The sequence below is a fragment of the Oryctolagus cuniculus genome, chromosome 4 (genome assembly GCF_051225735.1).
Source record: "Oryctolagus cuniculus isolate XC-2025 breed Fujian yellow rabbit chromosome 4, ASM5122573v1, whole genome shotgun sequence".
NCBI classification, from domain to species: domain Eukaryota; kingdom Metazoa; phylum Chordata; class Mammalia; order Lagomorpha; family Leporidae; genus Oryctolagus; species Oryctolagus cuniculus.
Genome location: NC_142870.1, coordinates 142680369 through 142693196, shown reverse-complemented (window position 1 = coordinate 142693196; position 12828 = coordinate 142680369). Strand labels below are relative to the sequence as shown.

General features: G+C 50.2%; 1 protein-coding gene across 1 annotated transcript; it reads left to right on the top strand.

The window, feature by feature from the left end:
• Positions 1-290: 290 nt before the first annotated feature.
• On the top strand, positions 291-3391 carry LOC149127146 (proline-rich protein 23A-like). The gene has a single exon (XM_089331160.1). It carries the CDS (start codon positions 1160-1162, stop codon positions 1919-1921), a length of 762 nt encoding a protein of 253 aa, XP_089187286.1. The 5' UTR covers positions 291-1159; the 3' UTR covers positions 1922-3391.
• The last annotated feature ends 9437 nt before the right edge of the window (positions 3392-12828 follow it).

The window sequence follows — 12828 nt, the reverse complement described above, 5'->3', positions numbered from 1 at the left end:
CACCCACACACAGAGAGAGAAAGAAAGAGAGAGAGAGAGAGAGAGAGAGAGAGAGAGGTCTTTCCTGCACTGGTTCACTCCCCACATGGCCACGATGGCTGGAGCCATGGCGATCTGAGGCTAGGAGCCAGGTGCCTCTTCTTGGTCTCCCACGTGGGTGCAGGGGCCTAAGGACTTGAAGCATCTTCTACTGCTTTCCCAGGCCATAGCAGAAAGCTATGAGCAGGAGTTCCTGACTCCTGGCCCTGGCCCTGGTTGCTGTGGTCATTTGGGGAGTGAACCAGCAGAAAGAAGATCTCTCTCTACCTTACCTCTCTCTGACATTCTGCCTTTCAAATCAATAAATATATGTATATCTATTTAATTGATTGCATTGTTTTATCAGTCGATCATTTTGTAACAGTCTTGACCTTCAGGAAAAATATATCACAAAGGGTTCACTTAAGTATTTCAAAAGCACTTTCCATCTGTGAAAAGAAATCTGTTTTCCCCATTTACTCCTGAAACAAAATGATTCGCGTGCATTACAGGAATTTCTCGTGGGATTTGGATGCGTTGGTTTTGGGGCGGGGTGGGGTGTATCTTTGTGAGTTGAGGTTTCGTCAGAATCTTGGAAGTCCCAGGAAAGCATTCGTTCCAAAGTGAAGAAGCCATCTTCGAAATTCGATTAGCGCTCTGTCATTTCTTGTCTAAGAATCTCTCCCAGTCGCTCGCACCCTGTAGACTTGTAGAAGTCTTTCCCCGCACACTGAGCCACCAATCAGAGCCCCGGATATTGGTCGCACCCATGATTCCGCTGCGGGGCGGAGGCTCCAGGGGGCGGAGTTTGGCGTGACATTTTGCGACTTCCAACACGGTTGGTGGAGCGCTGCTGCACATCCGGATCGGTAGCAGGAAGGCCGAAGGTTCCAAGGTGCGAGGCCCGACCCCGAGGTGGGCGTTGCTCCTCCAAAGCCAGACTGCAGCCCACCCGTCCGTCCGCGGCCACCTCACCCGTCCTCCGCAGACCGCCTCACCCGTCCGTCCGCCGCAGGCCGCCTCTCCTGACCCCGGGGCCTGACAGCGCCCGCAGGCCCGCGAGGCCCGCGAAGCCCGCGAAGCCCGTCGCCCCTCGCGCCCTCTGCCAGGCCCCCGGAGCGCAGCCCGCAGCGCCGTCGACATGAGGGGCGTCCGGCCCCGCAGCCCCAGCGCCTGCCCTGAGCCCGCGGGGCCCCCGCAGCCCGGAGCAGCCGGCCCTGCCAAGCGCCGCCGAGTGCAGGAGCCCGCGGCCGCCGAGCCCGGGCCCCAGCCCGGCCTCCCGGCCCCGCCCGCGGCCCCGCCCGCCTCGGCGCTCCCCTCCGTCGTGGTCGTGGTCCTGGCCGCCGGCTGCGCCCTGCAGCTGCCGCTGGACGACGTCGACCTGCTGCTGGAGCCCGCGCCCACGGCGGTCCTCAGCGTGTCTCTGCCCGGCCACACGCTGCTGCTGGTCCCCGAGGGCCTCCTGGAGGCCGCCGGCCAGGGCCCCTCGCCGGGCGGCCTGGCGCTGGCCGCTGTCCTGGACGCCGCGGCCGAGGCCGTCGTGGTACAGCAGCAGCAGCAGCAGCAGCAGCAGCAGCAGCAGCAGCAGCAGGGATTGGTGTGCTCAGCCCCCACGGAGATGGCCGGCCAGGCAGAGGCCTTTGAAGACGAAGACGACGCCGACCCCGAGCTCCTGGCGTTGCGCGTGGACCCTGCAGCCGGCTGGGCCGCGGGGCTCTGCCTGGGCGCTGCAAGGGGCTCCAGCCCCGGCTCGGCCTTCCACCTGGACTGGGAGCTGTGGCGGCCGCTCCCCGGCTCTCCGCTCCAGCCTCTCCCTCCGTCTCCCAGTCCAGAGCCCCCGGGGCGCCCGCAGCGCCCTCCTCGGCCCGCCTGCAAGGCCCGGAGACGCCTGTTCCAGGAATGAAGGAGCTGCCTCTGCACCCCGTCGCCACGCAGCTGACGCCCAGGTGAGGGGCTTCTGAGAGCCGTTCTGGGGGCCCGGCTGGCTGTGTGTCCGCAAGGGTAGACGGTGCAGAGAGGGAGGCCCTTTGGCTGTAGACGGCCTTGCACCATTCTGCAGGGCTGTTTGTTGGCTCAGCAGGTCTGGGAGAAGGACCATCTCCTCCCACACCCGAGGACAATGCTGCCTGCAGCGCAGCCGCCCGGAGACCTCAGGTTCTGCTTGGGCCCTGCTCTGTGCACAAGGCACCCAGGCACTGTCATGGCCCTGACCTTTGCTTCCAGCCTCAGCTCAGCACTTGTGGAAAACTTTGCCAGCCCGCCCCCAGCACCCTACCACTGGACCCCTCGTCTCGTCTCCCACATTGCAATGAGGACGGAATCGGTTTGCTTCGGGCCCTAGACTCTGCAAGCTCTTGGCAAAGGTCTGACCGGGGACTCTTCCTGATGCTGGCCCTAGTCCCTTTCGGGGGGTCTGGAAAACAGTTGGACGTGGACCAAACAAAGCACTGGGCACCGTGACCACGTACCCCCCATTTGGTTCATGACTTGGTTAGCAAGTAGTTAGGTTTGGGAGTTAGGGTTGTGCACCCCCCTCCCCCCAAAGACCAACTCTTTCCCATTCATTGCTTCCTGTCTATTTGTAAGATAATGCCCCATGCATGTTCAAAGTTCCCAATTCTAAGTTTCTTTTGTGTTGTTCTAGGATCCTGAGTATATGTGGTACATTGTTGCTAACGTATAGAAATAATTTCTTTCTTCTATTGATCTGACATCGGGGAGAGAATTATTGGATTTCTGTAGTGTTTCATTGGTAGATTCTTCTCTTTCTTAGTTTTTTTATACTGGTTTTCTTTGAAATCCAGGTTGAACTGTATAATTGATAGCAATATTCCTGTCTTATGCCTCATGTTAATGCTTTGGAATTTCACCATGGAGTGTGATCTTTCCTGGACGTGATTGTCAACAACCCTTGTCCTACCGAAGAAATTAGTTGATGCCCGAGCAAAAAGGTTGGTTCTGTGCTCATTTTGTTTTTCCCAGCTATGTGACTACACTGACTTGTCAGATTATTTCAAGGTTGGCATTTAATTGTGAATGTATATCAAATAGGTGTGTGGAGCCTTGGGGCCATTTCTGTGTGTGGAACCCTGGCCCAAGAGGAAACCAAACCAGTGTGGAGCTTCAGGGATTTCGAGGGAAATGAGCTTCAGGGATGACATGACTGTAGCATCACCTTCAGATTGTCACTATTAAGAAATGGTTTTCTCGTTGCACCAATGTGACTGTGGTTTGGTTTTGAATCGATTCCTGTGGCAATTTGGACGGTTTACACTTCTAGCCACTGAGTATCTTCACATTTCCACGATTCCGTTTTCTAGGAAGGATTCTACTTCTAGTCTTGATTGTTTGGGGGTTTTCATGTTTGTTTGCGGGTTGGGCTAATGTTTTACACAGCAGTGCTAATTTTTCATGTCCCTTCTTTGGCCAAGTTTGTATTCTATTTCATGAAAAATAAATTATTACTGGTAAGCAAGATGGTATTTTTTCTGACCATTCATTGTATTATCAGTTTCTTTGCCCATTTTCTGTACTTGCATTTTGTGGCTTCATTTCCTCTGTATCTGTTGTCCTACCGAGGTGTGCTCTCTAAGAATCCTTTCAGCTATGGCCTGTGTGGCAAATCTTAGTTTTGTGTATCTGCACATATTTCAATGACACCTTCAAGCTAGTATGTGTTAGGTTTTAGGTGGGTTTGAAGTTCTAAAATGCTGCCTGCACTCTCTCACTCCTTTAAAGATAGTCCTGTCCTCCTTTCCCTGCCATGCTAGTAGTGCATGCTCGAAATCTGCCGCTGCTGCTGTCTTTTCCTTGTATGAGATGAGGCTGTTGGCTTTCTTGACTTTGATGTTCTACAGTTTAGTCGGCTGTATTCAGTGTTAGAAAAGCTGTCTGCTGCAACCGGTGACCTTTCACCTCTGGAGAACTAAGCCTTTCGAATTTCAATTTCAAAAGAGTCAGTTTCTCTTGTACATTGCACCCCTCTCCAATCTCCAGAACTGCTGAGAGAACAAGTGATGCTATTCAATCAAATCCCCGCCATCTCTCAGTACCCATATGATATTTTATACCCTTTATCATCCTATTTTCCTCCAATTAACTGACGCTATCATTGCCCGTTTTCAAAATTCGACTTAATTCCTTTATTAGGCAGCATTTGTGTAACATACTATGTTTTTCACTTCTCAAGACTTCAAATTAATTGGGTCCCTTTATATACCTGCTCGCTTTGTCTATAGCGTGAGGAGTAGTTTCTTGGAAAAATTTCACTACTGCATTTATATCATCTGGTGCCACCAATGGGCTGCCTTGCGAGTGCTGAAGCTTATCGGAGTGAAAGGTAGAGCCAGATTTTTATTTGTTCATGGATTTATGTTTTATTTTTATAGTTTTATTTCACAGGTAGAGTTATAGATGGAGAGAGAGAGAGAGAGAGAGAGAAGAGAGAGAGAGAAAGGTCTTCCTTGCATTGGTTTATTTACTTTTACCATTCTTCCTTTCCCAAATCAGGGGCTAATCACTGATTTAACAGAATGACCTTTGTGATTGACTCCAGATTCCCTCTTTAAGATGTATTTATTTAGTGAACACAGAGTGTAAGATTTTATTGTCAGGCTTGCCATTGCGGCACAGAGGGTTACACCACTGCCTGAGAAACCTGCATCTCATATGAGTGCAGGTTCAAGTCCCAGCTGCTCCACTTCCAATCCAGTGCCCTGCTAAAGCATCTGGGAATGCAACAGAAGATGGCTCAAGTGCTTGGGCCCCTGCACCTATGTGGGAGACCTGCATGGAGTTCCAGGATCCTGGGTTCAATCTGGCCTAGCCTTGGCAGCTGTGGCCATTTGGGGATTGAATCTCTCTCTGTTGATCTCTCTTTCTTTCTCTACCTATCTGTGTCTCTTCCTCTCTGTAACTCTTTCCAATAAACAGATAAATCAGTCTTTTAAAAAGAGATGAGACTGCCTTCATGATACAGCAGAAGATGAAGCACAGGGCGGGATATCTCAGCCCTTTCCTTATCACCCCCAGTTCAAACTGCCTGCACCTCTTTCTCTCTCTCTCTCTCTCTCTTTTTAATAAATAGTTTATTTGAAAGGCAGACACACACACACACACACAGAGCTGTCTTTGTTCTGCTGGTTCATTCCTCAAATGGCACAATGGCCAGAGCTGTGCCAATCTTAAGCCATGTGCTACTTCCAGGTCTCCCTTGTGGGTGCAGGTGCACAAGGACTTGGGCCATTCTCTACTGTTTTCCCAGGCCATAGTAGAGAGCAGGATTGGAAGAGGAGCAGCCGAGACTCCAACTGGCACCCCATGGGTGTGGCACTTCAGGTTGTGGCTTTAACCAGCTATAGCACAGAGCCAGCCCCCTATTTGCGTCTCTTGAGATGCCGACATTCTTAAATCTACAGCTGGACCCACCACACTCGACTCTCAGCATGATCTCTGTAATCTTAAACTTTTACCCAGAAAACAGCGTGAATACACGCAGCACAACTACTCTGTTTCCTGTCACGACAGCGCTTTCCCTGGGCACATAGAATCCTCATCCTTCTTGTGGGGCTGGCACGTGCCACACTTCCTACAGAAGGCACGGTGGGTTGTAGGCATGTCCGCCGTGTTTGTTGGAGCACTGTCACCGTGGAAGAGGGTTTAGAAGAGATCCTAACATTGCTGAAGGCTACTCGTTTGCCATAACGAGCTGCTTTACCTTACGTATAATATCCTCCTGTATGGGCTCCAACCATTAGAGGAGCACAGCCTTGCCATGAAGTGGAAGTGCCTCTTAAAGTTCCTTTTTTTAAAAAGATTTATTTATTTATTTGAAAGTCAGAGCTACACAGAGGCAAAGGTGTCCATGAACACACACGCAGACACACACACCCACACACACACAGACAGACAGAGAGAGAGAGAGGGAGACAGAGGTCTTTCATGCACTGGTTCACTCCCCACTTGGCCACGATGGCTGGAGCCATGCCGCTGTGAAGCTAGGGGACAGGTGCCTCCTCCTGGCCTCATACGTGGGTGCAGGGGCCTAAGGACTTGGGCCAACTTCCACTGCTTTCCCAGGCCAGAGCAGGGAGCTGGATCTGAGGTGGAGTAGCTGCGACTAGAACTGGCACCCATATGGGATGCAGGCACTGCAGGTGGTGGCTTTACCCACAGGGCCATCCCGCATTTGTTTTGAGATATATTTATTTATTTGAAAGGCAGAGTTACAGAGAGAGAAAGGGAGAGGGAGAATCAGAGCGAGATCTTCCATCTGCTGGTTCACTTTCCAAATGGCTGGAATAGCCAGAGCTGGAGCAGGAGCCAGGAGCCAGGAGCTTCTTCTGGGTCTTCCAGAAAATTGCATCCAGGGGCCCAAGCAGTTCAGCCATCTTCTTTTGCTTTCCCAGGTGTATTAGCAGGGAGCTAAATGTGAAGTGGACCAGCAGGGACTTATACCAGCACACAAATGGGATGCAGGCATTGCAGGTGGTGGCTTTACCCAATTTCTCACAGTACCATCCCCCCTTTTGTATAAGATTGATTGATTTATTTGAAAGGCAAAGATACAGAGAGAGAAAGGGAGTGGGAGAGTCAAAGAGAGAGCTTCTATCTTCTTGTTCACTTTCCAAATGGCTGGAATAGCCAGAGCTGGACCAGAACAAGCCAGGTGCCAGGAGCTTCTTCAGGTTCTCCCCTGCAGGTGCAGGGGCCCAAGCACTTTGGCCATCTTCTGCTTTCCCAGGTGCATTAGCAGGTGCTAGATGTGAAGTGGAATAGCTGGGACTTGAACTGGCACATATATGGAATGCAGGCACTACAGGTGGTGTGTTATCCTCCTATGCCTCACTGCTAGCACCTAAAGTTCCATCGTGGTCTGTTTTTGATAGGATTCCAGCAGAGGCAGGAAGTCTCCTTTGTCTCCAGGCATCCTTAAGTCATGCGCTGCTCCACAAGGAGACCCTCTATTTTTTTTTTTGTTTTTTTTTTTTTTTTTTATTTCTGAAGTCTTTTTATTTTATTTTTTTTTTAATCTTTTATTTAATGAATATAAATTTCCAAAGTACGTCTCATGGGTTACAATGGCTTTCCCCCCCATACCGTCCCTCCCACCCACCACCCTCCCCTTTCCCACTCCCTCTCCCCTTCCATTCACATCAAGATTCATTTTCGATTATCTTAGTATACAGAAGATCAGCTTATTATACCTTAAGTAAGGATTTCAACAGTTTGTTCCCACACAGAAACATAAAGTGAAAAATAATAGATGATTTTTTTTTAAATGATGATGAAATCAGATCAGACCTATTGTCATGTTTAATCCCAGTGAGAGTCAAGTTGGGAATTGATAGTTTCTTTCTTTTTTTTTTTTAACAGAAGATCAGTTTAGTGTACATTAAGTAAAGATTTCAACAGTTTGCACCCCCATAGAAACACAAAGTGAAATATACTGTTTGAGTACTCGTTATAGCATTAAGCCTCAGTGTACAGCACATTAAGGACAGAGATCCTACATGAGGAGTAAGTGCACAGTGACTCCTGTTGTTGACTTTACAAATTGACACTCCTGTTTATGGCATCAGTAATCTCCCTATGCACCAGTCATGAGTTAAGGAGACCCTCTATATGTGTACTCTCTGATCTTGAGGGAGTTAACCAGCTGTAGCAGGTGCACTGAGTTCTACCATCTGGGTTGATTTCACCCCTGCGAGGATTCTCCATTCTAAAAGAGAACTTAGATCAGTAGTTGCCTATCCTGTGTAATAATCTCCAGTTTCATTTTTGAGTCAACAGGTATGTGAGGTCTGGTTCTCAGCAGGAGTTTCTGGTGTGTCTGAGTGAGGAACAGAAATTTCCCTGGTGGAGATGAGATGATGCTGAGGTTCCCTTTCTTTTGGGAGAGGCGACAGAGTGGCAGAACTAAGGGGAGCTGCCATGGTGAATGAGAGCGTGAAAGTGACAGTCAGAGGAGGGGACCCCAAGAGTTCCATGGCAAACCAGAATTAAATGGTTATATTTGTGCAAAAGAATTTGAAATGCATGCACAGTTTCGTCCCAGTAAACAAGCCCCCTCTTAGAATTTCATAGAACACGAATCTCCTATTGCGTGTTCAGTTGGTAGTGACGAGTACATTGCAAGAAGAGCCATAGCATTGAGCTGGACTAGGAGCAACCGGGACAGAATCCGGTGCCCCAACAGTGACTAGAACACGGAGTGCCGGCACCTGAGGTGGAGCATTAGCCTTGTGAGCTGCAGTTCCAGCCATGTAACTCTTTCAAATAAACAAAATAAATCTTTTTTAAAAAGAATATAGATAGTAAACAGGATAAGTGAACTGCACAACATGTTTAATACCAGATGCTCCTTGATGTACAACAGGTTTATATTCTGATAAGCCCATTGTGAGTTGAAATATCAACTTATGTTTTTAAAAATTACCAAAAATCAAAATTCATGTAATCCACCTAACCTACCAAACATTGTAGCGTGCTGTAAACATGCACATAGTATTTACGTTAGCCTAAACTTTGGCAAAATCATCCAACACTAATTTTTTTGAAACTAAAACATTGAATATCTGATGTACATACACAGAAGGGAGCCTTACAGACATGATGAGAGCAAATACATAAGACAATATCCACAAACCCTTGGCAACAGAGCACCCCGTGTAGTACCGGTTCTTTATCATCCCAGTGCCGTGACTGACTGGGAGCTGCACTTGCTGCCACTATCCAGCCGCTATCCAGCACCCTAGCAGAAGATCAAAATTCAGAGTCCCAGTACCACTTCCACCAAATGTGTATTGCTTTTGCACCAGCATAAAGTCAAGCAATAGTACATCGAGCCATCCTACAGTGAGACCCACTGAGAAGTGTGAGATTTGGATTAAGGCAGGGAAGGGAGGGAGAAGAGTCTGGGACTGTCTGTTTAGCTGATGTGCCCAGAGGAAGCTTCGAGACACAGTGGGGAAACATACAGAAAGACCAGTGTGGAGGGTTCCCCGAAGAGAAAGGATGATTCCACAATCTATGCATAATCTTGTCACCTTTCATGAAAATCAGAGACCAGAGAGCTTTAAAGGAAGGAGTGAGGAGGACGTGATGAGAGGTTGACTATGACAGATAATGTGGGTGGAAGGTGCATACAGAACCCTGCAGGCCCATATAAAACATTGGCTTTAGTCCTGAGTGAACTGAGCAGACTGCAATGTTCTACTTCTGTTTTGTGTATGTTTCTGTTTTCCTAGCATCCAGGGGGTGGTTGAAGATCTACTTCCGGTTTACAAGGACCCCTGCAGTTGTGTGTAGACTAAGCTGAAAACAGACCCAGGAGAGATGCAAGGAGAAGCTGAGGAAGTCTCTACAGTATCTCCCTCAGGGATGGAGCCTGGTAGCAGAAGGAGCACCACAAAGTGGTGCAACCCAAGACATGTGGATGGAATGGCTATGGATGTGACAGAGGACACTCGAGGACAACTCTGAGGCCTGGATTCCTGCAACAGGAAGGGTGGAGTTACCAGTTATCGTCATGGGGAACACTTTGAGAAATCAGCTTTCAGGAAACGCAAAGAGGTCAAATTTGGACCTTCTGTTTGAACTATTATTAGGTAGAAATGCAAATTGCACACGGTTCAATTGAACAGACATCCAGGAGAAAACAGTGAGCATGCACTTGGATGTCCATAGGGGAGGTACAGATGGGTGACAGCAACACACGGATGGTACTTAAAGGAAGAAAGCAAAGTTGAAAGGTGGAAAAGGACAAGAACTGTGTCCTGAAATGTTCCAGCACAAGAATCAGGAGGAACTAGCTCAGGAAATGAGAACAAACCAGAGAAAGACCAGAGAATGTGAGAACGTGGGTGCCAAGGGGAGGGTGGTGGCGTTGAAGGGAAAGACCCAGTGACTCCATCACGTGTTGCACATAACTCAACATGAGGACTGGGGGAGGGGCATTGTGGGGCAGCAGGTTCAAAGCCACCACGTGCAGCCCCAGCAGCCCAACGCACAGCACCAGTTTGAGTCCCAGCTGCCCTGCTTTGGATCCAAATCCCTGCTAACCAGTCAATGGGGTCCAGTGGTCTACAGAAACATTCATCTGTGAAAGCACAGAGGTAGAGCAGGCAGATAAAATTAGAGGCCAAGCAGGAGACAGGAAAGGAGATGAGGCTACAAATGCAGCAGCGGCTGTAAGGACAGTCCACAGAATTTCAGCTCCAGGTGTGGAAGGAGTCAGGACCTGACGCTGCTAGTTTCAGTGAATGGGTGGGATGGGATTTGTAAAAGTCACTAACTCTGCATTATAGAGGATAACAGAGGGCCCTCGCTGCACTCAAAGCCGAGAGCGTATAAGAGTCCCAGGCCCACCAGGCCTCACAGGTAGCAGGAAGGAGTCACAGCGCCCAAGTACATGAAACTCTTGAGTCCCTTTCGACAAAGTCCTCTTCGCCTCACAATTCCTAAACTCCTGGGCCCAGCTTGACCCAAGTCACTTTCCCCAACCCGGCCCACATGCAGATACAAGCACTTCATACTGGTTGGTTAGGGGGTATTGATTGACGCCAGGGCAGTCCAATGAGCAGCATGCTAATTCACCGATCATCTTCAGTGCCCTCTTTTTTTTTTTAAGATTTATATTATTTGAGAGAGTTACAGAGAAAGGTAGAGACAGAGAGAGGTGTTCCATTTTAGTTCACTCCCCAGATGGCCGCAATGCCTGAACTGTGCTGATCTGAAGCAAGGAGCTTCTTCTGGTTCTCCCACTTGGGTGCAGGGGCCCAAGCACTTGGGCCATCCTCCACTGCCCTCCCGGGCCACAGCAGAGAGCTGGATTGGAAGAGGAGCAGCCAGGACTAGAACCGGCGCCCATGTGGGATGCCAGCACTGCAGGCCAGGGCATTAACCCGCTGCACCTCAGCGCCAGCCTCTTGGTGGTCTTAAGAAGAATCAGGTCGGGGCAGAGCACCTGATCGGGTGCCCAGCCTGGCCGTGTCTGAAAACACCTGAGAGTGTTTCTTAACAGGTCAAACCCCTTTTTGGGATAATGATGATGCTGTTGTATGCAACACGCCACTGGGGAACAGGGCTGGCACTGCCCAGTGGGAGACAGCAATGATAAAACACGGGACCAACAGCTACTCTTTACTGAGCACTTCCTAGGTCCCAGGAACACTGTACATCCGCAACCGCTCAGCACAGCAGATGGCATTCTCCGCGTCTGAGGCTGGGGCCAGCTGAGGTGACTTGCCCACAGTCACCGTCAGCACGGAGCCTAGGAGAGGCGACCAGGGGTGCCTCCTCCAGGAGCCCTGCTAAGGGCTTCCCACCCGAAGTGGGGCCACCTTTCCTCGGAGGGGAGTTCGCGGTGAGGATTCTGAGCCCCCAGAGTTGGGGTCAAGCCCAGGGCCCAGGACGCGGTGTGGTAAGCCCACTGAGGCCAGGCAAGCTCGGGCACCACGTAGCTCGGGCACCACCCGGCCCAGCATCTGAGGTCCAACCTGGAGCACACATTCATCGTCCCTCTCCTCCTTACTTCTCCGCCTTCTCTCCTGCTTGGTGTTCCCCATTCTTCCATGCATGGAACGCTCTTTGGACCAAGACTGAACCCCCAGTCCCCAAGCACGTCTTTCCAGCCACCTCCATGCCCAACCTGCCCTTGGCCGGCTGGACACCACACCTGGAGGTGGGAGACGCCCGAGGAGCCCAAGAGGCCCTCAGGCTCCCAGCCAGGTCTTTCCTAACGCCATCCAGCAACCTTCCCATGGGGGCCTGCGGAATTCTGGCGAGGAGTCTGGGAACACCGGACACCCAGGCCAAAAGCCAATCTGAAGGCCACTGTCCTGGCGGACTGAAAAGGCAGCAAGCGTGGCCGGGAAGCAGGGCCCTGTGGCAAGCATGCAGCTCCCGCTCCCCGCATGAGCCCCTCAACTGCTACATGAGACAGGTTCACCGGTCTGCAACTTCAGCTTAAAAGAATTCTTTGAAGGTGATTGCAGACAATTCCCAAGACCCTTGTCCCAAGACTCCTACTCAGTGGCTCTGAGGCGGGGCAAGGAATCCGTATATCCAGGGCTGTTGGCGCCAAGCCTCAGGCTTCTGCTTGCGATACCTGCACCCCCTCTCCCAATGTGCCGGGTTGTCGCCCCCCAACACCCGGTACGCTGCCTCAGACCCAGCTTCCTGCTACTGGATCTGGGAGAGCAGCAGGTGAGGGCCTCTGACGCCCACTGGAGGACCAAGATGGGGTTCTGCGTTCCCGCCTTCTCCCTGCCCAGGCCTGGCTGTTGCAGCCATTTAGGAAATTAAGCAGCAGCTGGAAATTTCTCTGTCGCTCAGCGTTTCAAATAAATCTCTTGTTAAGTTAATGGATATGGAATAAAGTTTGTTTTATTAAATGTGCGTATCCCAGAAACCTGCAAAATGATGCCAATGCCACCAAGTGCCAGATCACAAACTTAAATGTCCACCCGGAGAGGTTTGATTGATGCAAAGGAATACTAGGTAGCCCTTAAAAATAAATGTTATAAAAAGAAAAGGGAGATGAGTAACATGCATGTGATTTGGTTTTAAGTGCACAAAATATTTTGAATGGTAAGCAGTCACAATGGTTATCTCCAAGGTGACGATTTAATAAAATCAGAGACGAGAAGAAAGATTTTGTAGTCCTCAGGAACCATTTGTAAACATGACCTATCCTGGAAGCCGTGTGGGGGTTCTTCCCCTTCTAGCACTGAAGGCGGTTTGAGCCGCACCTTCCCTTAAGCAAGCTCCATGCAGGCTGCCTGCCAACTCACTCGGAGCGCTGACGCT

Coding starts and splice junctions, on each gene's coding strand:
- LOC149127146 (XM_089331160.1), top strand. CDS start 1,160: ATGAGGGGCGTCCGGCCCCGCAGCCCCAGCGCCTGCCCTGAGCCCGCG.